Source organism: Anolis sagrei, chromosome 4 (genome assembly GCF_037176765.1).
Source record: "Anolis sagrei isolate rAnoSag1 chromosome 4, rAnoSag1.mat, whole genome shotgun sequence".
In the NCBI taxonomy this organism is placed as follows: Eukaryota; Metazoa; Chordata; class Lepidosauria; order Squamata; family Dactyloidae; genus Anolis; species Anolis sagrei.
Window position 1 is genome coordinate 205,147,293 of NC_090024.1, and position 25,228 is coordinate 205,172,520.

General features: G+C 42.0%; 1 protein-coding gene across 4 annotated transcripts; it reads left to right on the top strand.

Annotated features, from left to right (window-relative positions):
- Positions 1-13,778: 13,778 nt before the first annotated feature.
- ELF3 (E74 like ETS transcription factor 3) lies at positions 13,779-25,027 on the top strand. 4 transcript variants are annotated; one of them, XM_060772500.2, is made up of 9 exons: positions 13,779-13,810; positions 17,039-17,209; positions 18,699-18,920; positions 19,646-19,735; positions 19,849-19,971; positions 20,503-20,595; positions 21,862-21,960; positions 22,362-22,557; positions 23,803-25,027. In XM_060772500.2, the coding sequence occupies exons 2-9, from the start codon at positions 17,047-17,049 to the stop codon at positions 23,912-23,914; spliced, it is 1,098 nt and encodes a 365-aa protein (XP_060628483.2). In that variant the 5' UTR covers positions 13,779-13,810; positions 17,039-17,046; the 3' UTR covers positions 23,915-25,027. The 4 variants fall into 4 exon arrangements, with proteins under 4 accessions (XP_060628483.2, XP_060628481.2, XP_060628480.2 ...); XM_060772498.2 differs by having other exon boundaries at positions 13,789-13,900; positions 17,015-17,209; XM_060772497.2 differs by having other exon boundaries at positions 13,789-13,900; positions 23,803-25,026.
- Positions 25,028-25,228: the final 201 nt, after the last annotated feature.

Below are 25,228 nucleotides of genomic sequence, written 5' to 3' on the forward strand. Positions count from 1 at the left end.
ATGCCTAGTCTAGGTAGGGATGAAAACCGATAGAAAAACCATACATTTTTTATTATGCTTGTATTAGACCAGAGGCTGTCACATTGAAACCCTAAGTTTTATTTTTTATTTTGTATCAAAAGCATTGCATAAATTAGTATAAAATTGATAAAAATAGAAGGAGCACAAGTGGCTAAATATCTTTTGACCAAAAATGGGCAAGAGCAATGGCATTGTCTGTAGCCTCCAACAATTTTCCTCTGTACATGACGCAGGACATGGTGGACAAGCATACAGATGCAGAGTTGTCTGTTCTGCTCCACAGTCACACAAGGTAGAGGACTCTTTTAGGTTGTGCATTTTGCCAGATTATTTTTTAATCTGCCCACTCCACTTCTGAGTCTGTTCAGAGACTTCCAAGTTGCCCATTCTTGGTTTGCCCCTGGAGAAAGATCTTCATGGGGGGGGGGGGGGCATAAAATTGAGATTTCCTGGTTTAGCTGCCCAGAGGGATACTCTTGCTGTTGCTGGGGAAACTTTAAGAGGAGTGGTGGTTTTCATGAAGCTTTTCCTTGATTTGAGTCTACTGGGAGGAGGCTGATAGCCATACCCTGAGCTTTAAAATTTAGTACTGCACTACCATGTAGCAACCATATGAATGTATGGCTCTGACACAGAGCCACAAGAGATGTTGGCATTGCTTATTCTTTTAGTGAGTAGTCCTCTCTGAATAGGTGTTGATTTGAATACTACTTCTTGATACTGATGTTCCATATCATGTGTCACTTGGCTACTTCTGTCACATCTAGTAATGGCCAAAAAAAGAGATTAGGGCTATGCGATTGTGTTCACACTAAAGTTTTCTAGTTATATCTCTGCTGCACAGCAGATGGCAGCAGTTGACTCAAGATACCTACTGATGTGATGAAACCGCTTTCTTTCTCTGTTGTCCTGGTTAGCACTTGGGCAGAAGGCCACCAATGAAAACCATGTCCTGTAGGCTATATTTCAAAGGAAAGGAACTGGGAAAGCCACCTCTAAATATTCCTTGCCTAAGAATGCACTATGAAATTCATAATGCAGACATAAACGAAGAGGAAACTGGAAGGCACATACACATAGAAGAAGATAACTCTTCTGGCTATTGCTTCCTAATGACTTGACAACTGGTAGTAACTATGCTTGAGTGATGGGAGGCAGAGGGATGTCACAAAGCCATAGTAACAAAGCATATCTAAGCTCCTTTTTATAATAATAATAATAATAATAATAATAATAATAATAATAGAATCTTCAGCATCAATATGGAGTTTGGCCTAGACAAATGTGCCACAGTGGCACTAAAGAAAGGGAAAATTACTCACAGCAAGGGCATAGAGATGCCAAACGGACAAACTATAAAAAGCAATCAGCCTGAAGCCTATAAATATCTGGGCATACTACAGTTGTACAATATCAAGCATGGGAATGTGAAAAATGTCAGCAAATAATATATCCAAACAGTCAGAAATATTTTGAAGAGCAAATTAAATGGTGGAAATACGATCAAGGCTATCAACACCTGGGCCATTCCCATCATTAAATACACTGCTGGGATTGTGAACTGTTGGGATTGTGGAATGGCTATAAGTTATTTTCTTTTTTAAGGCTTTCCTTGGAGGTGTGGGGACTGGATGGGGGCTGTCTTGGGTTTCTTGGGCTCCAGCAGCCCAAGAAACTCGAGACAGCTGTGTGGATGGGCACCAAAAGTCTCATGGCGCAATCCCCAGTCTCCATCTATACAGTGCCTGCAGCTGGAAAGACCCAGGTCTTCTGAAAGACCCGGGTCTTTCCAGCTGTCAAATTACTTCAGCACAAAGAAGGATTTTCCTGCTTTGTGCCGAATCCGTTTTTACCTGAGGCGTCGTTTGGACGCCTCAGAGGAAAAAATGTGAGGGGGTGTGCACTTTAGATGCTGTCTGGATGCTCCCTAAGACTACTGGGAAGGATAGAAATCAGATCAGCACAACTCCACCCAAATGGATAAGTTATTACAAGAGTTGTATTCCCAAAAAGTGATTTTTCAAAGCTCTCACCCAGAATGGAAGATTCAAAACTTCAGGTCTAAATATATGTATTTATCCAGAAGACTTATCTCACCTCTCCAAATGCTTAACTTGTTAGAAGATCACTCCCTGTAACTCAAGGCAGGATGCAACATAATCAAACAAGAGATAAAACACTATTAAAAGACATGCAACAAGATACACAGAGTTAAAATACAAGTTGAAATCCACTGATAAAATGCAGATTAAAATTCACAACCTAAAATTGATTGGGTAGGCCTGCCGGAAGAGATGGGTCTTCGATTGTATCTTAAATTCCAGTAGCCGATCTAGCTGTCAAAGCTCTTCTGGCAGGTCATTCCACAGTCTCGAGGTGGACTGTATGGGAGAAGCTGATCCTCTAGGTAACCTGGACCCAAACCATGTAGGCCTTCAAAACACTTTGTACTTTGCCCAGAAATTAATTAGAGTTTATGAACTTTGTATAGAGGTAGTCCACTGTAAAGCACATTGCAGAAGTCCCGCCTTGAGGTTACTAATGCGTATCCTGGAATGACTGTAAGGATTCCATGTACAACTGTAATGGCCTGCTATTTGTTTCCATACTGTATGCTCTCTTGTTGCATCAGACCAATCTGGAACAAATGACCCAAATATACTTTGACCTATCAAAGCTGGTTGCTCTGGTTGTACATGCAGGGATGGATTGCTTTGACTCTGATCTGAGTGATTGAGTAAAAGGCTCTGGGAGTCAATGAGCCATAAATTTCTGTGGAACCGCCCAGTGGAGTGTAGGAGCAATACACTTTTAACATATCACAAGCATCTTAAATCATTGCTGTTGCCTAACACCTGCCACAAAATTCTTCTCTAATATGTATTACAGTAGGCCCTACATACTACATGTTATTGTAATACATTTCATAGCAGAGCCAGCCTGGTATCACACACACATTAGATTCTACTGGTTCAGTAGATTTGGTATCCTGATTTGGTATAAATAGTTCCAATTAAGCTTTTATTAGATGCAATATGTATGTGAAAAGTGCATTTCATTCCAGTAATGGCAACAGTATATGGTGGACAGTGGGGACAGTGTCCATTTTGGCTACATTATGGGTGGCAGTGAAAGAGTAATTGGCAGGCAGCATATGGATAGGCAGCATATGGACAAAGGACATATTATAAGGGTCTCTTAGAAGCCTTGCCTTTTCCTACATGATGGCATAATCTGATCACACAGGCCCCACCTAGACAACTACAGAATCTAATTTTTTGAATCCAAATTATCAGTTTTGAACTGGATTACATGGCTGTGTAGATCCAGCCCCAGAGCTGGGGAAAATACTACTACTACCAATAATAATAATAATAATAAACAACAACAACCACAATAACAATGTTGCTTTCCCAGGCAACAGCAGGATTGAAGGGAAACAACTGGAAAAGCTGACACAACTGAAAAGCTGACACAATATGAGGATTTAAAGATCGAACTGCAAAGACTCTGGCACAAGCCAGTAATGGTGGTCCCAGTGGTGATTGGCACAGTAGGTGCAGTGCCTAAAGACCTTGACCTGCACTTAAACAGCGCTGACAAAATTACCATCTGCGAGCTGCAAAAGGCCACTTTACTGGGATCTGCACACATTATTCGCCGATACATCACACAGTCCTAGACACTTGGGAAGTGTCCGACATGTGATACAATGCAACAGCCAGCAGAGTAATCTTGTTTGCTGTGGACTCATCTTGTTGTGTTTCAAATAACAGTAACTTTATTTGCATTCCGCCCTATCTCTCCACAGGGACTCCAACAGACAACGGCAAACATTCGATGCTTTCATAAAACAAACAAACACTGACATGAACACTGAAAAAATTTTTTTGGTAGGACTGCAACTACCAATTCTCTATCCAAACACAGCAGGGAGATGTAGTGCAAGAAATTCCATACCAGAGCTTTTCAGTCCATTTCTAGCATGATTCCATTTTAACTGCCATAGGGCCCTTTAACACTTGCACAGATATACACTGGATTTCCACATTCGTTACCGTGGTTCAGCCCTATGGAATCCTGGGATTGGCATTTTAGAGGAGGGTATTTAGAATTATCAATCAGTCTTCTACGGCCTCATCAAACCACAAGCCCCAGGATTTCACAGGATGTGGCTATGACAGCTAGCATGGAATTATAGTGCTATAATTGTGTAGTGTGAAAGAGTCCTTGATGAATTGCAATGGGAGGGCAATCAAAATTAATGTGCATCATTCATAGCATTAAAACAAAGACATGCAAACTTTTCCTCATGGGACTTCATTAGTTAATTTGTAGTACCACCTATGCCTCTAATAGAATCATAGAGTTGGAAGACACTGCATGGGCCCTCTAGTCCAACCCCCTGCCATGCCGGAAAAGTACATTCATAGAATCATAGAGTTGGAAGAGACCACATGGACCATCTAGCCCAACCCCCTGACATGCAGGAAAAGCACAATCAAAGTACCCATGACAGATGGCCATCCAGCCTCTGTTTAAAAGCTTCCAAGGATGGAGTTTCCACCAGGCAGAGAGTTCCACTACTGAACAGTTCTTACTGTCAGGAAGTTTTTGCAATGTTCAGGTAGAATCCCCTCTGCTGTAATTTGAGCCCATTGCACTGAGTACTAAATATATAACATCCTTTCATATATTTATACATGGCTATAATGTATTCTCTCAACTGTTTAAGCCACTCCTCATAGGGATTCATGGTCTCCAGACCTTTGATCATTTAAGCCATCCTCCTCTGAACTTGTTCCAACTTGTCAATATCTCTTTCAAATTGTGGTGCCCAGACTTGGACACAGTATTCCAGGTGAGGTCTGACCAAAGCAAAAATATTCAACTCAAGAAGGCAACAGGAAAAATGATAACTTTTTCCCTTTTTTCCACTATTCATAATAATGTTATGTTGCTTTTCACTAGTCTTGAAAGAAAATCAACTTTCTTTCTTGTAACAGAACATTATGAAACCCTAAATGAAGGGCATTTTCTTTTTAGTTTGCAGCCAGGCCTCTATATTTGTGGCTATCACTTTTGCAATGTTCATTATTAATGGTTTCATTAATGTGTTCTGCCTGCAATGCTCTAGGCCCTCCAGTGTGACGTTTTGGTTAATTTCTTCCAGAACTGAAACTAGAATTGCACTGGAGGTCCAACAGGCCAACAAGGGGATAGTCCCGTTCAAGTTTTCTTAGCCTGATTTACCTGTTTCTTCAGTGAATTGGAAATTACAATGTTGGGAATTCTCTAGGAGGACAATTGGGACCATTCAACTGTGGCTAGACATGTGGATAGTTAAATTATGCTTCAAATGAACTCAGGCCTTGGAACAAAAGAGAACTGTGGGCAATAAAGTCAAATTTTGTAGGTCAACATTTTACTAACTTGCAAGAGGTGAAGTGTCCTCAGTCTTCTGTCAGCTCAGGCAAAGTTGCCTATGCAAAGTTTTCTGAATGCATTTTGACAATGGCTTCTCCACAGTGCTGCACAAAGAGTAAGACTCTTCACATATGAGCCATGAGTGCTACATAGGGAGGCAACTAGGAAGTTAAGGTTGGTAGGGTCCTTTAACAGATCCAAATTAGGGAAAGGAAATCGTTGGCTTTCTAGGTGATTCAGCTCTGTCAGCCCCATTCAGCACAAGCAGTGATAACAGAACATTGGTTTTGTACACCAAACCACCTGGTGATCTGTATAGATGATGCAAAGCTTGGAGAAATATGAGTTTGTTGTAGTCTAAAAATCAAACTCTTCCAAGCTCTTCAGTGATGTTTCCTGACTAGGGGCCACATCACATAAAGGTCCTTGATTCTGGGAATCCATAGGGCAGTGGGGTGAATCCATTGGCCAGCACCCTGCATTGCCCACATCACTCATTTACCTATCACATGCTGGAAAGCGTTCTTTTCCGGCTTGCTCCTACACTGCCCCCAGGATGAAATTAAAGGTGCAAAGAAATTTTGCAAGACAATATGTTCATACTTAGGTTCAGTTGACTTATGACCTCACCACATTACTGTATGACACTGTAAATCATCATCTTCTCCTGAGAAAAACTTATAATATCACAAATGAGTACCACCTCACCCACTTCACAGGAAATCTGCTACAAAACTGGAGCTTTTTTGTTGATTTCCAGGGCTAGAGAAGCAGATGGCGTAGAAGAACGGCCTGCCTTAGGGGAGCACAGTTGCTCCATCAATGTTTAACATCTACACAAATGACCAGCCACTGCCAGAAGGGACAAAGAGTTTCTTCTATGCTGATGATCACGCCATCACTGCTCCAGCAGGGAACTTTAAAGTGTTTGAACAGAAGCTCTCCTCAGCTTTGTGTGCTCTTACTGCCTATTACAGAGAAAACCAGCTGAATCCTAATCCATCTAAACCACAGACATGTGCTTTTCATCTTAAGAACAGACCAGCATCTCGAGCTCTGAGGACTACCTGGGAAGGAATCCTGCTAGATCATTGCAGCACACCCAAATACCTGGGAGTTACTCTGGACCGTGCTCTGACCTACAAGAAGCACTGCTTGAATATCAAGCAAAAAGTGGGTGGTAGAAACAATATAATACAAAAGCTGACTGGCACAACCTGGGGATCACAATCTGATACAGTGATGACATCTGCCCTTGCACTTTGCTACTCTGCTGCTGAGTAAGCATGCTCAGTGTGGGACTTATCTTGCCACGCTAAAACAGTGGATGTGGCTCTTAATGAGACATGCCACATTATCACAGGATATCTACACCCTACACCACTGGAGAAATTATACTGTTTAGCCGATATTGCACTATCTGACATCCGCCGGGAAGGAGCAGCCAATAATGAAAGGACCAAGGCAGTGACATCTTCAGCACATCCTCTGTTCAGATATCAGCCAGCATGCCAATGTTTTAAATCAAGAAATAGTTTTCTAAGATCTTCAGAGATACTCACAGAAACACCCCAGTAAGCGAGAGTGCAAAAGTGGCAAGCTAAAACCCAGCATCTCAATCAGTGGCTGAGACCGAATGAGAGACCCCCCCCCCCCCCCCCCCCCCGGCACACAGAAGACTGGATGACCTGGAAGGCACTGAGCAGACTGCTCTCTGGCACCACGAGATGCAGAGCCAACCTTAACAAATGGGGCCACAAAGTAGAGTGACAACATGCAAATGTGGAGAAGAGCAAACCACAGACCACCTATGACAATGCAGTCTGAGCCCTGCCACATGCACAATGGAGGACCTTCTTATAGCAACACCGGAGGCGCTCCAAGTGGCCAGCTACAGGTCAAAGGACATTTAACAGAATACCAAGTTTCTAAACTTTGTGTGTTTTGTTTAAATACATTACAGCTGTACCCCTGGTTTGCTTCTGATATGATAAATACAGTAACCACATTGCAGATTTCCCCATCGTAGAAAGCTTCATCAATGTAGCCAGCACGGAGCCCCACAGTAAATAGCTTATCTCTAGAAATCTCTAGATCCTCCAGTGTTACTCTATGGTCAACTTCCTCCGGTCATGCTCTAGAAATCTATGTCCCCCACTGCAACTCTATTATTTATTTATTTATTTATTTATTTATTTATTTATTTATTTGGCAGTTTTGTATACCGGTCTTCTCACCTCCATTCGAGGGACTTCCAGCATCAATATTACAGACAGTCATTAAAACATCATGTTTCTAAATCACACTAAAACATTAAAACATTAAAACAATTAAAATGGCAAAAATACAGTCATATGATTACAGTGTTCAGTCGTCATCAAAGTCATTATTTGTCATCATCCATCCATATCACAGGATCATGGCTCATTCGTTGAATGCCCAAAGCCAGATTTTCACCTGTTTCTTGAACGTTAAGATCGAAGGGGCAGTTCTGATCTCCAGTGGAAGGGAGTTCCAGAGTCAAGGGGCCACCACCGAGAAGGCCCTGTCTCTCGGCCCCACCAGCCGCGCCTGTGAGGCCGGTGGGATCGAGAGCAGGGCCCCTCCAGACGATCTTAGTAATCTTGATGGCTCATAGGGGAGGATACATTCGGACAGGTAAATTGGGCCAGAGTTGACCACGAAGTCATGCAGGTATAAAAGTTAGCAACGTTGTTATTCATGGCTTTCCACTTTCACAAGGGGGTCCTGTGCGCCTAGCCCCAGTAAATGTGGAAAACTGACTGCATTGTGTTTAGGGCCCATGTTTGAATGCTTTCTCTCCATTTGTTTTCTCCTTTTTGGAAAGTCAAGAGATCTTTCCAAAAGGGTTGTCCATAAAGGACTAAACTGATAGATGCTCCATTGATGGCTGTTGTTTTTTTTGCAAATGCCAGAATCAAGTGAAAGAGTTCACCAACCAGACCTGTGCCTCCGAGGTGCCATCAGGATATTAGGGCAAACACCATGCCAGGTAACATTCTCAGAAATGCCACTCTATTAGAGTTTGACGTCAATGGGGTGTGACAGGTACACTGCCTGTGACCCAGCAAGATAAACAGGTTGGTGGCCTGTTTGAATCTCCACAAAGCTGCTGCTAATAAAAAAAATAATGCAGATACCTTTAAATCCTATTCTCTGCCAGGTAGGAAAGGGGAGAAGGGCATCTGCCCAGCTCATCACGTAATCATGCCAGCTCAATACATATGCAGGAAGAATGAGTCCTTTTGAATTCTGTGAGACAATGGATGTTTTCACAAATGATAGTTAAATCCCCTCATTTTTGTTTTGTTTTGTTTTTTCCACAGCCTGTCTGTTGAATGCAAAACTGACACTGGCATTTGGTTATAAGACAGCTCCCTTCCACTTTTGAACTTCTACTGACAATGTTAATAAGAGAAGCAGTGAAGGCTAAAAGTGATCTTACATCATGCGTGTTTGTGAAAATGCATAGTTGTCACTTTGCATAGTAGCAGAAGGGGGCAGTGGAGGGCAAGGAGCGGTAGCATCTTTGCCCAAGGCTGAGCACAAATATGGATTTTGCTGATTTAGGCTTAAAGGCATTCTGTTTCTAACTGTGGCCACGAAAAACCAGCAAACATCCCCTCTCCACTTGCATCTAGTAATCAGAGAGACATTCATCTATAATCCGCTCTATCCTTTACCACACATCCACACAAAAATACCACACAAAATTAATGACACCACACAATTGGTGTCATTATTTTTAGTTGAGATAAGAATGCCTTTTGTATTTGCTAAAACTGGCAAGGCAATTCCCTGTCAGGCAGGCCTAAATATTTTAAAGATCCATCTGATCTTAGAAACTAATAAGGAGAGGCTCTAGTTTATACTGCCAAAACCACCTCTTACCTAAGAAAATCCTATGAAATGCATGGGGTGTCCATAAGCTGATAGGTCACTTGAGGGCACATATACACAAATAGCTGTTACCCAAGAAAACTCTATGAAATGCATGAGGTCACTATAAATCAGGCCTGCACAACCTGTGGCCCTCCGGGTATTTGGGCCTCTATCTCCCATAAGTTCTAGCCAGCTATTTCAATGGTCAGGAATTTTGGGAACTGAAGTCCAAAACACCTGGAAGACCACAGGTTGTGCAGACCTGACATATGTCAACCAGTGACTTGAAGGCATACTCATATGAACTGTTTTGGTCTGTGACATCAAATAATTTTAAGATTAAAGAAATTTATTATAGCACAGTGGAGTCAACCACATGAACAAGAAGTAGGGAATTTCAAGGACCAAGTCTTGGACATCCTGAAGATTTAATTCAGTCCTCCTGTGTTTCATAGATTGACTTTCATATGGTGCCATTGTCTGTGGCTTCATAATTCATGCACAGCCTTCCCCCAATAATTTACAATGTTGAAATGCCTCTCCTAAAGCTTAGATACCAGTAGCAAGAGCTTTATGCTAAAACATTCTGGTATTTTGGCCCCTCACCTCTGCCTGTGGCACCACCTATCACAGGAATGTGACCCCTAAGAACTGCTCTGAAATTAATTGAACTTTAAACTTGCATATTGATACCTACGTGTGACATTTACTAGATCTATGCCACAAAGGGTTTTTTTTTTTTTTAAAAAAAATGAGTTTGGAACTGTTTTTGAACTACAATTCCCAGAACCTGCTAATCAGCACGGCCAATTATTAGGATGCCTGGGGGATTCTGAGAATGGAGCCAGAAAAGTTACTTCTTCAAGTTCTTAATCCTGGACATAATCTGTATAGCTGAAGAGATATATTCATAATATATTCAATTTATTAATCTTTAAAGTTCTATCAAACTTTTTGCTGAAACTCTGTTGACACATTACACTTGTTGTGACTCCACGAAATACCAAATATTTTTTATGAAGTTACATAATTATCCAGTGCCCCTTTACTTAAACATTTACATTCATCCACCAGGTAATGGGTCAACTTAAAGGCTAGTTCTGCATGTGGGCACAGCTCATACGCATACATGCATATGGTTTAGAATGGCCACCAGACTGTCACGTGGAACATTAGCACTGCATAAATAGGGTGGCTTTATGTTCTGCCAGCACAGGATGGGGTCTAGTAAAGGTAAATGTTTTCTGCTGACATTAAGTCCAGTCATGTCAGATTCTGGGGGTTGGTGCTCATCTCCATTTCTAAGCTGAAGAGCCAGCATTGTCCGTAGACACCTCCAAGGTCATGTGGCCAGCATGACTGCATGGAGTGCTGTTACCTTCCCGCCGGAGCGGTACCTATTGATCTATTTATATTTGCATGTTTTCAAACTGCTGGGTTGGCAGAAGCTGGGACTAACAGTGGGAGCTCACGCCGCTCCCAAGATTCGAACCTGTGACCTTTCAATCAGGAATGGGATCTAATTTTCAATATATTTTTTTTCAATTAGGCGATCCCTCATTGTCCGAGTAGGATAGTCTTCCAGGGTCAGTGTACAGTGTGCAGTGGGTCTGTAGGTGACTGTGGAGCCCAATTCTTGATCTGCATCTTCTCCTGCAGTGAAGGTATTGGTTTCCAGGTGGAAGGTGGTCCCGGTCGGGGTTGGCCCTTGCATTCCTTAGTGGTCTTTTCTGCAATTGATCCAAGGCTCTGAAATTCCCCGTCCTTTCAGAAAGTGATACCTTTTTATTTATTCCAACAGGTTTTTAGGAAATTATTGCAATGGGCATTTAATCTGGTGCACCTTGTTTATTACTATCTTTTTGTAGACTTTACATTGTTTTAATTCAATAGAGTGTTTAATTACATTTTAAAATAACAACGTTATTTTGCTGGGGGGGGTATGCATTTTAATGTGGATTTATTTTGCTGTCTTGTAAAACACCTTGAAGAATGCAAGCATTATGTAATGGTTTTAAGTGCTTAATTAGGGATGTCAAAGACCATGGTTTGAATCTCTACTTGAATCTCTACGTGGGGCTGCCCTTGAAAATGGCTCGGAAACTCCAATTGGTCCAACGGGCAGCAGCCAGGATGTTAACTGGGGCCCACTACAGAGAGAGGTCAACCCTCCTGTTCAAGGAGCTCCACTGGCTGCCGTTTATATTCCAAGCCCAATTTAAGGTGCAGGTTCTTACCTACAAAGCCCTGAACGGTTTGGGACCACCCTACCTGTGTGACCGTATCGTTGTCTACGAACCCACACGTTCACTCCGGTCATCTGGAGAGACCCTGCTCGTGATCCCGCCCGCATCACAAGCGCGCTTGGTGGGAACACGAGACAGGGCCTTCTCTGTGGTGGCCCCCGCCTCTGGAATGCCCTCCCGAAAGACCTCAGACAAGCCCCTACATTGGCCGTCTTCAGGAAGAATTTGAAAACCTGGCTATTCCAATGTGCCTTTTCAGACTAGGAACCCCAGTACCAAATCCCAGAAGCACTTTAGTTAGAACCAAGATCACTGCACACCGCACTTATTACTATAATCCCATATCCCTCCGACACATCAGCACTTTTAATCCTGTACCCCACTCTGGCCGGCTCAGTTTTAATAATGTCTTGTTGTACTGCTTTTGTTATTGTTTTTGCTTAACTGTTTTTATTTGCTAGGTACTGTATTGTTGTATTGTTGTATTGAGTGGGCTTCGGCCCGTTGTAAGCCGCATCGAATCCCTTGGGAGATGCTAGCGGGGTACAAATAAAGTAATAATAATAATAATAATAATAATAATAATAATACTCAGCCATGAAGGCCCACTGAGTGATCATGAGTAAGTCACATAATCTCTGCCTTGGAAGAAAAAAATGGCAAATCATGTCTTTAAAAATCTTGCCAAAAAACCCTGAGATCGGATAAATGAATCAATAATAATAATAATAATAATAATAATAATAATAATAATAATAATAATAATAGAAAGTGACACTGCTTAGGATGTACCATGTTATCCAATGATGCCTCACAAATTCTTCTACAGAATCTGAATCATTAATGGTCTAAAACTCCAGTCAGCAATACGTAGCAGATCATGAAAACAAATTAACAAACAAAGCTTCTAACATACAGAATATATTTAGCTGTTGCAGAAATCCTGTTCTCTCCCAATCAGTACTGCTCTGTTATGTCTCTTGAAGACAACTGATCAATATAGAAGCAAGAAACCTTACAGCAGGCTTCCTCCAAACTTTCACTTGGCCCATTGTGCAACTCGGACCCCCCAGTGACACAATGGATTAAAATCTTGTGCTGGCAGTGCTGCTGACCAAACAGTTGGCAGCTCAAATCCAGGGAAAGGGGTGAGCTCCCATGTGTCAGTTCCAGCTTCTCATGCAGGATAGTAAAACATCTGGACATCCCCTGGGCAACATCCTTGCAGACGACCAATTCTCTCACACCAGAAACAAGTTGCAGTTTCTCAAGTTGCTCCTGACACACACACACACATAACTTGGCCCAATGTCTAAGGAAGATGGGGAGGGCAATACAGAGAGACAGCATCAGGCTGGCTATTTGCCTTTGGCAAGTAGGGACTATAGCAGTTTCCATGTATATCCAGCTGGAAAAAGGTCATCTTGCATTCTTTTGTACTTCGCAAAAATACATGCGACCAGGCTGCATATTCCACTGAAAGTAACGTAAAGGAACTAAATCTTACAATTTAAATCATCTTTATTTCTGGCACAGTTTTAGTGCAATGCTATGTGTGCTTATTCAGATATATGTCCCATCCACTTCAAGTCTTTCTGCCCAAGCAGATATAGGAATGCCATTTGGGATTTACTTCTGAGCAAGTGAGACCAACAACAAATGCTGTGGCACAGTTGTGTGCAGTGCTCCTTGTCAGATGTGTGAACTCTTGCCCCATTGATTTGTTGATATTTACTGATGTTTTGACTGTTTCTAAAATTCATCGAGCTGACTGCCACCTCCATTCCTGAGCCTCGTGCCTTCCACTCATGCGATGGCATCTACCAGTTGCCCCACCAAGCCCATTTATATGGTTCTATTCCTGGCAGGGGTGGCACAAGCAAGGCCTCTTATCTGCTTTTGATGAGCAAATAAACAGCAGTGATATGGAAGGCAGAAGAAGAAAAAAATACACCATCTTGGGTGAAACTGGCACAGCCCCTGCCAAGCTCTCCTCCAGTAATGATTAAACTGCAGCCCCAATTTCCCGGCAAGGTAGGCTGGCACGGACCCAGGTGGCACATATTATGCAAATTCCCTCGGCAGGAGCTGAGTACCTGTGCCTGGAATTCCCCTAGAGGTTGAGATCATGTTACTTGTTGCAACGCCCTATAAAGGGACAGCGGTGGGGAGGGGCTGAGCCATACGCAGGAGTCACAAATACCAGGGCACAGGTGAGCGGCTGAACAGTCTCTGGGGCTCTGCTTTGTTAGCCTACCCTTGTGTGGATTAAGTGTTGCTGTTGCTGCTGGAGCACCTGCCAGGTAGGTACATGGCAAGGACTGGAGGCCAAAGGAGTAGGATGAATGTGGGCCAGATCTGGCATTTAGCTCTTTATTCTTAAAAGGATGGAGAGAACAGTTCTGTTGAGCTACACCTCCCAGAATCCCATAGCTTGATTGCTGGGTTCTGGAAATTGTCTTCCCAAAGAATAGCACTTGCAAGACTGGGAGCATTCCGTAAGCTGTTATAAAAAAAGTAACTTTTTGCTAGATTTTGAATATTTTATACATTTGTGCTTAAGATTAACTGGTTATTTTTGCTCCCAATATGTAAACAGCCTCTTGACATTTCCCAAAATACATTTTTGCTTGGGATAAACAGTGGAATGACTATCACCTTTTGTGTTCTGCTGATATCTTCCAAACGCATCCAGTTGAGCATCACTGGAAACTGAATACTGGATGAAACAAATCACTTAATCTGATGTTTCCAGCCAATAAAAAAATGTTGCTTCGAACTCAACGAGCTTAAAAACTTTTCCTTCTGGTTCCAGTCCATCCAGCTTTCTGACAAGATAATACTTGGTTTGAGATGGCTCATTCATCCTGCCAGGTTTCCACTGTAATCTGGAATTTAGCATTTGTATACCTCCACATCAGAAGCGCTGATGTCAGAATTGATGGGGCTCCTCCTTCTCTGCCCTGAGGACTTACAGTCTATGATGTGGGGGAGAAAGAGAGAGATCAAGAATAAGGATAATCAGCAATGAATGATAATGGCTGAATGGCTACAGTGAAGCCAGCTTGACTCAGGACAGAGAGGTTTTGGTTTTTGGTTTTTTAAGGAGAGTAAACCATAGAGCACTGAGCTTCTAGTCTTCTCTTCAATAATCCAGAGTAGGAGTCTTCAAACCTTTGAAGCTGAGGGCCTGTTCATGGCCCCTCAGACTGTTGCAAGGGTCAGACTACAGTTTGAAAAAAAATAATGCATTCCTGTGCATGCTGCACACATCTTATTTGTAGTGCAAAAAAAAAAAATATGAATGAACAATACAATATTTAAAATAAAGAATAATTGTAAGCAACATAAACTTATCAGTATTTCAATGCAAAGTGTAGCCCTGCTTTTGGCTGATGAGATAGTCAAGTTAATTAGGATTGTTGTTGTTGTGTGCCTTCAAGTGGATTCAGAGTTAGGGCGACCCTAACTCTGGGGCAGGGAAATGGCCTTGCAGGACTTGCAGCTCATGGGCCTTAGCTCTGGACCCCTGGTCCAGAGCTTCAAGTGGAACGTGCAAAGGGGCTTTGCTAGTTCCCAGGTGCTGTGGGATGTTGATTTGCAAAGAGTCCTTTATTCCAGTCCTAGAAAGAGAAGGCAAAAGAGAGAGTCATACTCATTCACATTAAAATGCATCATTCTCACAAGTGACTGGGACAACCAGAAACCAGTATTGAATGTTAATGGCCAGGGGATTTGCAATGTTACAGGTATATAGGCCCATTTATTTTGTCTTTTATATATTTATTTTTGCTTGTCTTTCCCAACTTGGGAAAAGTGTTGTTTATATACCAAAGTTGTTGTGACTGTCCTTTCTAATCTAAATCACAAGGGCTGTTGCAAGCTATGGGGAATGCTAATGTGCCTTAAGATGTACTGGTTAGAGCAGGAGTCAGAACCCTTTTTGTCCAATGAATCTCTTTGGCATTCTGGTGAAGCCTATGGACCCCTATGCACCCATGTGGGAGTCTAATAAATATTTACAGTAATTTCAAAGTAGAAACAATTGTGAATTAAATTTTGTGATATCTACAACAACTATAAAATGATAAGCAAATACCTGGAGTTTCTATCAGTGTTTCAGTCATAGACACTGTGGTTTGTTGCCTCCATTCATAACCGAAGGAAATTTTAGATTTTAGAAAGAAGATTAATGAAAATTAAGGGTCCTTCCATACAGCCATATAACCCAAAATCCCACACTATCAGCTTTGAACTGCGTTATCTGAGTCCTCACTGCCACATATTCCAGTTCAAAGCAGAAAATGTGGGATTTCCTGCCTTGATATTCTGGGTTATATGGCTGTGTGGAAGGGCCCTAGGATACAACTTTTCCTATCTAAATTGTTTAATCCCATGGTATCCATTCATGGGCCTCTGGTTATGAACCACTGGGTTAAAGTGTTAGTCTGAAAAAGACTGAATTTCAGACCTTAGCTATGAAGCCCATTGGGTGATTGTGGTCTGGTCACTTTCTTTTAGCCTAGCCTACCTTGCAGGGTTGCCGTGAGGATTTAGAAGTGGAACAGACAATTTTGTTTGACAAACTGGATATAAATATAATAAATATAGATTGGCATCCTGTTGTTTATTCCCAACTGAATACAGTCAATCAATTATTATTTTATTATATAAAATCTACATACAATAGAAATAAAATAGCACAAAAATAAACAACACAATATGCATTACATCCAAACTACATAATATTAAAGTTAAACACGACACTCAACTTATTAAGAACTAATAAAATGACAATAAATATAACTATTAACTCTTTTCTGCAGACATAAGTAGACCCTTCAATGTTAAATAACATTTAAACTTTTACCTCTATGTTTAACCCATACTAATTAATAAAACTGTTTGTTGTTAAACTACTCTAATTTTCCTATGAAAATGAATTGGAGAGGCTCCCAACTTTCACAAACATTACTAAAGATTTTTTTCTAATCGAGACAGAAATTTAGAAAGATAGAAACTTTATCTCTGGTAAATTCACTATGTGATTCAACACAGAGATAAAATAATTGGTTAAGTAGGTCTACTCCAGTCCAGACTGAAACTAAATTAAGGTCATTGTTTTCAATGAATTGGCTACAATTTGATTTATTGCAAAGTGTCAGTGCCTAGAGAAATCTGGGGTCCTCCATTTTGGGGGCCATCTGGCATGTGAGTGAGATACTAATTCCACAAAAGACTAGAAGGGTGGCAGAGCATATTATTAAGCTGAAGAACAATATGGAAAACTGGGACAGTATATGAAAAAAATGCTGCGGAAAAATAAGAAAAAGTCTGTTCAATCAATGCCAACTTCCAGTGATGGTGCTGCATGTATTGCACTCAGCCTCATGAGCTTGCTGGATGTGTCCCTGCAGCTAACAATTCCAATCTTGTGGCAGAACCATCCATGGCAGGATCCTGTGAAATCAGCAGCCTCATCTCCAACTATATCAGCGCCATATATGACCCAGAGGAAACACCACCTGACCCAGACCTGCTGACCCACCTTGGGGATGACGACAGCCTTTCTCTTGCTCTGTCGAACACACACACAGCAATGGAGACAACAGGTAGGCAATGCAGTTGCATTCTGTAAGAGAGAGAGCACCATACAATCTAAGAGAGGGAGGGAGATTGTATCTTCTGGGAATATTTGAAGCACTAGTCCTGGAGGACTTGGCTTTCTGCAGCAGAAAGATTATAGCACAGCACAAATTGTATATTGTACACATGGAGGCTAGTGTTCTCATTTTAATCTAAAATTGTGGGAGATTTTAATCTCTTTCAGTAATATAAGGTTAAAGGTAAAGGATTCCCCTGACATTAAGTCTAGTTGAGTCCAACTCTAGGGGGTGGTGCTTATCTCCATTTCTAAGCCAAAGAGCCAGCGTTGTCCATAGACACCTCCAAGGTCATGTGGCTGGCATGACTGCATGGAGTACGATTACCTTTCCACAGAAGCGGTACCTATTGATCTACTCACATACATTTGCATGTTTTAGAACTGTTAGGTTGGCAGAAGGTTATATCAGTTAACTGATATTAAATCCATAAAATAAGTTGGAATGTTTATGGGTTGGAAAGGTTACTTTTTAAACTGCATTTCAAGAATAATTAATGAGCACAGGTATGGCAATACTTACTGAGGATTCTAGAAGTTGTACTTAATAGAAAAGTTCCCCACTACCACCACCTTTTCCTCCTTTGGAAACTACGGGAGACTTTTTTCTTGTACAAAGATGAGAGCAAAAGCTAAAGAAAAATGCTAGGTTTTAAAAGAAATACTAGGTCAGTTGTCTCTGATCTCTGCCTTCCCAGCAGCAATGAACTTTATGTTGGGGCTTTCTACAAAGGACAGGCGGTTGGGCATTGAATGTCTCTGTAGATACTGTTGGTTTTGGCTACATGCAGTATTCTAATGCTGAGATGGGCCAAAAGTAGATCTGGATTTAATGGGAGATCTCAGTGCTTTGCAGTAGATCACTGTATCATTAGCAAGAAGTTTTGCTGTTCTAAAATCTACTGTTGAAATGAAGAAATCTGAGGTTAACCAAGAGTGGATCTTTATGTGGAAGGACAATGAGCTGTATTGAGTTCTGGTACACAATTACACATGTCTGGCTCTGAATTCTGTTGTTGTGAATGTAGAACTTTGGCACTAGGCACTGGCTGTGGATTTTTTAGTTAAAAAGCAAAAACAAAGTAAAAAGCCAAAGTAGATCCTGCAAGCCTGGAGCCTGCCCGCCCCTGTTCTAATGTAGTTATGACTGGTTGAGCTGAGAAGCAGTTGTCCTAAATGACCTCACCCCAGTAGGGAGGGGCATGTTCAAAGATAAGGGAGCAGGTGACAGGTGTACGTGTTAACCCAACCACAGTGACTAAGCAAGATAAATCCTGTGCGTAAATGAACTGGCCGCACCCTGTGCCGCTCAGGCAACAGAGTGTTCCAGGGGCTGGGTTGGCACTGGCAATGTGGCATTCAGTACGCCACCTGCTCAACTAATCCTGTTCTCTCCCCCACCCCCCCACCCCACCCCAACTTTCTACCTTTCTGAGCAGGCAAGCCAACATGGTATGGAGAGATGCCACATTGCTGGAGCAGATCTCAGGTCCTGGAGTGGATCAGCTACCATGTGGAGAAGAACAAGTATGATGCAAGCGCTATTGATTTCTCATGCTGCAATATGGATGGCTACACACTTTGTCAATACTCTCGGGACCAGCTGGGAATAATCTTTGGGCCTCTTGGGGATGAGCTGTATGAACGTTTGCATGAGATCGGTACGTGTTGTATCCCCAACTGACATGAGCCTCCCCCCCCCCCCCAAATGGCCCACAAGTTTGAGCAGAAACAGGATGTCCAGGTCTCCTCACTCCATCTCCCAAGGTCAAGAACTTGATAAAATTTCCTTTTTGGACTACAGTTCAGAGAATCTTCCAGTCAGTGGCCACACTAGGCAAAGACGTTCTGAGACTTGTAATCCAAAAAGTAAATCACACACTGAAATATATTAACTAACAGGGCATCTGTTGGAAGAGCCTCCTCGGCAAGACAGTAGTAGAAATTTGCTATGGACTGTGGCAGGATAAACTATCTTTTATTACTGGCTCACCCAAGAGTTCAGCTACCCAACTTGCCATTAGATATTTGTTGATGGCATTTACACAGACCTGCATGTGTATAAAAGATAGCTATTCTGCTATGTCCACACTGAATTACCATCACTGTCTCATCTCACTTCCTATCACTTTTATGCCATGCTAACATGAGGGAGAAGGGAGGGGTCCCTAGAAAACATCATAAGACCCAATGGTTCCTGTATATGGTTCATGGAACCATGGTTCACTGTCCATATTTTGTCCCAACTTTCCTATAATCATTCTAAGGGTTGAAGGAGCAGCTTTTAGCTTTGCTCCTTGATGAGATAAGGAAGGGCATTGGGTCTCTATTGAAAAGAGTTGGCTTTATTACTCACAAACAGTGTCTTCTTCTTCTTCCTCTGTAGCCTCTGTCCCAGATGAACTTGGCTGGATTATATCTGTGCTAAAGCAAGATGATGTCTCTCAAGAGGTCCTTCTGGACTCCAGCCCTTTAGGTGAGAAGATGAATACCTTGACTGCTTGGGTTTGGTGTGGTTGAAGCCCATGTTGTGTGTGCATATCCACATGTGTGTATTTAAACCTCACCTTCTTTTTGCTGTTGTTCCAGAACTGGGCAGTTCATGTACTCAGGATGACCTGGGCGAGATGAAGTTTCCAAACCTTTTCACCCAGCCTGATCTTGGCTACATCTCTGGCGCCATGTCACCAGACAGTTCGGTGTCTTTTGCAGGTAGAATCTCATTCTTCTCTGTTCATGCCCGGTTATTCCTGCCAGGCTGTAGTTTAGGTGATATCAATTTGGAAATATTAATCTTGGGAACTGCAACCTTCCACACAGCTGAATAAAATCCCACATTATCTGCTGTGTGGACTCAGATAACCAAGTTCAAAGCAGATGTGGGATTTTCTGCCTTGATATTCTGGGTTATCTGTCTGTGCGGAAGGGCCCCCAGAACCTACAACCTACATTACCATGGCTGTCCTAGCTAGGGTTGTAGTTTTTCTAAACTCTGCATGGAAGGCTCATCAGTCTTGAAAGATCCAAATTCCCAAGTGCTCTGTTTCTATTATTAGGTCAAAGAATTGACACTTTGCCACAATACTGAGCCCTTTGCTTGTTATCCAAGTAGCAAGAGAATGCAGGCCCTAGCATGACATTTCCTCCAAACCTAATGCTGTGCATACAAGTAGAAATTGAGCAACACTCACAATCTGGTATTAGCAGAAGCTGAGATATAATTTGGCTTTCTTCTCTCTTCAGGGACAATGTCTCAGAGCCCTCATTCTCAGGACTCCGGTGGAAGTGACCTGGACCTTGATCCCATAGATATAAAGCACAGACACTTGTCTAATGGTGAGACATTGGGGGGTTGGGTTTTTTGTTTTTTTTAGGCATACATATGCAGGTCTTTGTGAATGCCATCAAAAATATCAGAATTATTCTCTTGCTTGAAAAAGTTGGTCCTAGAGATTAGACCAACTTTTTCAAGGTAGGGAATAATTCTGATTCTGCCTTGATATTCTCGGTTGTATGGCTGTGTGGAAGGGCCCTTACCAGGAAGGCATATAACACCAAAGCTCTTCTGTTTTACATACAGCTGCTATCTAAAAAGCTAACAGCTACCTACCATCAAGACATTTTTTTTAATGTCAGGAGCAACTTGAGAAACTGCAAGTTGCTTCTGATGTGAGAGAATTGGCAGTCTGCAAGGACATTGCTCAGGGAACACCCAGATATTCAATGTTTAACCATCCTTGTGGGAGGCTTTTCTTATGTCCCTGCATGGGGAGCTGGAGCTGACAGAGGGAGCTCATCCACACTCTCCCCAGATTCGACCTGTTGGTCTTCAGTCCTGCTGGCACAAGGGTTTAACCTATTGCGTCACCAGGATCTCCATCAAGAAAATAGTAACACATATACTATTCATAGAAAGGACGGCAGCTGATCGAGTGCTTTCTGATATTGGAAAATTTTGCAAGATCTCAGCACTGAACAGAGTAGAACATAGAGCTTATCCTGTGATAACAGAGACATGAAAAAATAGGCAGCAGAAGTTGAAACAGAAAATGTTAATATTGTATAAAATCCAGATTATCTGCTTTGAACTGGATTATGTGAGTCTACACTGCCATATAATCCACTTCAAATCAGATAATCTGGATTTTATATAGCTGTGTAGAAGGGGTCAGCTATTCATCAATGGATGCACCCTGATTACTCAAATAATATGTGCATTGATCAATGAATCATTGCAGTATTAGTGAAAAGGCATTGCTCCAGATTCAAAAAATCTGACTCCCTAATGCCATCCCCTTCTTCTAAAGCATCAGAGATATTTCTGCAAAATTAAAATAAATAAACATTGCATTTCAGGGATGCCTTTTGAAGGGATGTCTATTAATCTATTTATCTTGATCTTCATTGGGGCCTCTTCTACCCTGCCATACAAAATCCAGATTATCTACTTTGAACTGGACTATATGACAGTGTAGACTCATATATTCCAGTTCAAAACAGATAATGTAGATTGTCTGCTTTGATAATCTGGATTATATGGCAGTGTAGAAGGGGCTGGGTCATAAAAATTAGTGTGTCTTACCACTCCTTCTCTTTCTACAGAAATTAAGAAAGAAGATTTGAAGAAGCGGAAAAGAGGACGGCCCAGGAAGGTCAGCAAGGACAACAGAGACTATCTGGAGACCAAAAAAAGCAAACACTGTACGTAAATCATTTCCTCAAGAGAGAAAATACTGGTAGCTTTCTGGCTGACTTACATGGGATTAGTAAAAATCCCTGACTTCTAATAATTTCATAGTAGCAGAAATGGAAGCAACCCCCTTTGACACAGATTATTTTGCTTGGCATAACCAGGTGTGCATTTTAGATGGTTTTTGTACTTAAAACATATTGTTGGGCTAGAACTCTGTAATTCTAAGTGTCAAGGGGTTTTGTTTTGGGTGGTGGCTGCTGCTGTTGCTATTGTTGTTGTTGTTTTGCATCAGCTGATGGAGCTCAGGATTCTAAGTATAAAAGAAAAAGTAGTTTTGACAAACCTGAATCTGCCTACACATGATCTATACATCTAAATGACTTCTTATGCTCTCTTTTTTATATAACAGCCCCAAGAGGAATCCACCTATGGGAATTTATTCGGGACATTCTAATACACCCAGAGTTGAACGAGGGACTGTTGAAATGGGAGGACCGGCGTGAAGGCATCTTCAAATTCCTCCGTTCTGAGGCAGTGGCCCAGCTTTGGGGGCAAAAGAAAAAGAACAGCAGCATGACCTATGAGAAACTAAGCCGAGCGATGAGGTAAATGCTTTTCTGATGACAATAGTAACCTTCAAAGAAAGTGCAAGGGCAATCAGTAAGCACAGAGTAGAATCATAGAATGATAGAGTTGGAAAAGACCAGCTCTATCATTGGTCAACTAGTCCAACCCCTTATCAAAAAGCAGGAACATCGCATTCAAAGCAACTCCAACAGATAGCCATCCAGCCTCTGTTTAAAAGTCTCCAAAGAAGGAGCCCCCACCATACTCCAGGTCAGAGAGTTCCACTGTTGAACAGCTCTCACAATTAAGTTCTTCCTCATGTTCAGATGAAATCTCCTTTCCTGTAGTTTGAAGCCATTGTTCCATGTCCTAGTCTCCAGGGCAGGAGAAAACAAGTCCCTATGACTTCCTCTCACATATTTATACATGGTCATCATGTCTCCTCTCAGCCTTCTCTTCTGCAAGCAAAAAAAGCTCAGCTCTTTAAGCCGCTCCTCATGTTCTCCAGACCCTTGCTCATTTTAGTTGCCCTCCTTTGAGAAAATAGACAATTAATTACAAAAAGTATGCAGCAGCTAAGGGTCCATCTACACTTTAGAATGAATGCAGTTTGACACTATTTTAACTATGGCTCAATGTGATGGGATCATGGGAATTGTAGTTTACAAATCTTTAACTATCTATGACAAAGAGTGCTAGTGCCTCACCAGACTACATCTCCCATGGTTCCATAGATGTAGCCATGGCAGTTAAAGTGGTATCAAACTGTGTTCATTCTACAGTGTCGATGCCCTCTAAGGCCCCATCTAACTGCCTTATAATCTAGTTTCAAAATGTGGATTAACTGCATTGAACTGGATTATATAGTAGTGTAGACATATATAATCCAGTTCAGTGCAGTTCAGTCTGCATTATATGAGTCTACACCAGGCATGGGCAAACCTTGGCCCTCCAGGTGTTTTGGACTTCAACTCCCACAATTCCTAACAACTGGTAGACTATTAGGAATTGTAGCAGTTGAAGTCCAAAACATCTGGAGGGCCAAAGTTTGCCCATGCCTGGTCTACACTGACCATTATAATCCAGTTCAGACTTGATTATGCAGGAATGTACTTTAAAGGGATAAGAACCCTTGATTCCAACCCCTGACACTTCCTCTTTTTCCTCCTCCTGACCCAAACTTCCTATTTGATCATGTACTATAATTCCTCCCACCATCCAAAGTTCCTAACTCTTTGTTTCTCCATTTTGCAAAACTCTATCTCTGTAATTCCTTCCCTCAGGTATTACTACAAGCGGGAGATCTTAGAACGGGTGGATGGCCGGAGACTCGTATACAAGTTTGGGAAGAACTCCAGCGGGTGGAAGGAGGAAGAGGTGCAAGACAAAAGCTAAGGAGCTTTGGCACCTAGCATGGACTTGGATTTGGCCCACTCAGAGGACTACCTTTGAGAACCAATGCACTGGTTTTGGGCTCTGAGCCCTTAAGCTGCCGTCTCAAGCAGTTTGCGTTTAGACTCAAGCCCATCTGCTGGGCAAGACACGTGTCCTGGCTCCCAGCTTGGGGGTTCAGATGGTTATAGCTGATATTTTGGCTCAAGTAGGTTATTGTGAACCGTTATTACATTGCTACGAAGGGACTCTGCCTGCTCTCAACACGCACTAGGATTACAATGCCTTTGGCTGTCCAAGATCCTGCATGGAATTCATCGAGGCAGAAGGAACAGGCCGTCCTTGGCGACAGCTTTGTCCCAGAGGGGCATTTCACAGGACATCAAATGGTCCACTGATTCCTAAAGCCCGCCCTGCACTGGGAACTTGGATTGGTCACTATGCCTGCAGAATATGGGAGTGCTGGCAACCTTGATCCCCACTCCAGAGCATCAGCTGGGCATGTAGCAGCAGACTTGTTACTGGCTAATGCTCCTCTTTTAAACAGTCAGACATTAGTTTGCATAAGTAAGGCTGAGATCATGTTAGGTCTCAGATTGTCCTGGAGGGAAAAGCCTGGCAGTTCTTTACTGGACTCTTTCCCAACTATTTCCCTATGTGTTGAGGGCAGGGGAGTGTGGGGGTTTATCTCCATAAAAGCACAGAAGCATTTTCTAGGAATAATTTCTGTTGACTCTTAATTTATGTGAAATATGTAAACATGTTTATATAATGTACATAGATATCTATTTTTTCATACGTAAGGTTGTGTGATCATGTCAGGAAGCACTGGGCATTTTCAAAAACCGATGATTTTTTTGTGTTTGTTGCTAGTATTCAGCTGGGCTGAAGAAAAAATAGCAATCATTATTTTGAAATTGGAGAAGTATTTGCAGGATGTTGTATTTCTGCTCGTTGGTCACTCCAGGGGAGACCTGCTTCTGCATAACATACAGGTCTCCTGCTTTTAATAATAATTAACCAATAAATTACTGCTTTGTTGGTTTTTAAATCTCGCTTGTGTGCTGAGTGTCAATAAAAATTCACTGGTGGAAAATGGCTCTTCATTGGGGTAGGACGTACTGGAAACATCATAGAAATGATTAAAGGTAATGTTAGTTGCTAGGATGCCCCAGATTCATCTATCTCAACAAGGCACACTCCAAATGTGTTGACTACAGCTCCCATCAGAGACGACAGCTCTGGCACCACAAGATGCAGAGCCAACCTTAAGAAATGGGGCCACAAAGTGGAGTCCGTGGCATGCGAGTGTGGAGA

Coding starts and splice junctions, on each gene's coding strand:
- ELF3 (XM_060772500.2), top strand. CDS start 17,047: ATGGCAGGATCCTGTGAAATCAGCAGCCTCATCTCCAACTATATCAGC. Junction 19,972..20,502: donor CAGTTCGGTGTCTTTTGCAG/GTAGAATCTCAT, acceptor TTCTCTCTTCAG/GGACAATGTCTCAGAGCCCT. Junction 22,558..23,802: donor AAACTAAGCCGAGCGATGAG/GTAAATGCTTTT, acceptor TCCTTCCCTCAG/GTATTACTACAAGCGGGAGA.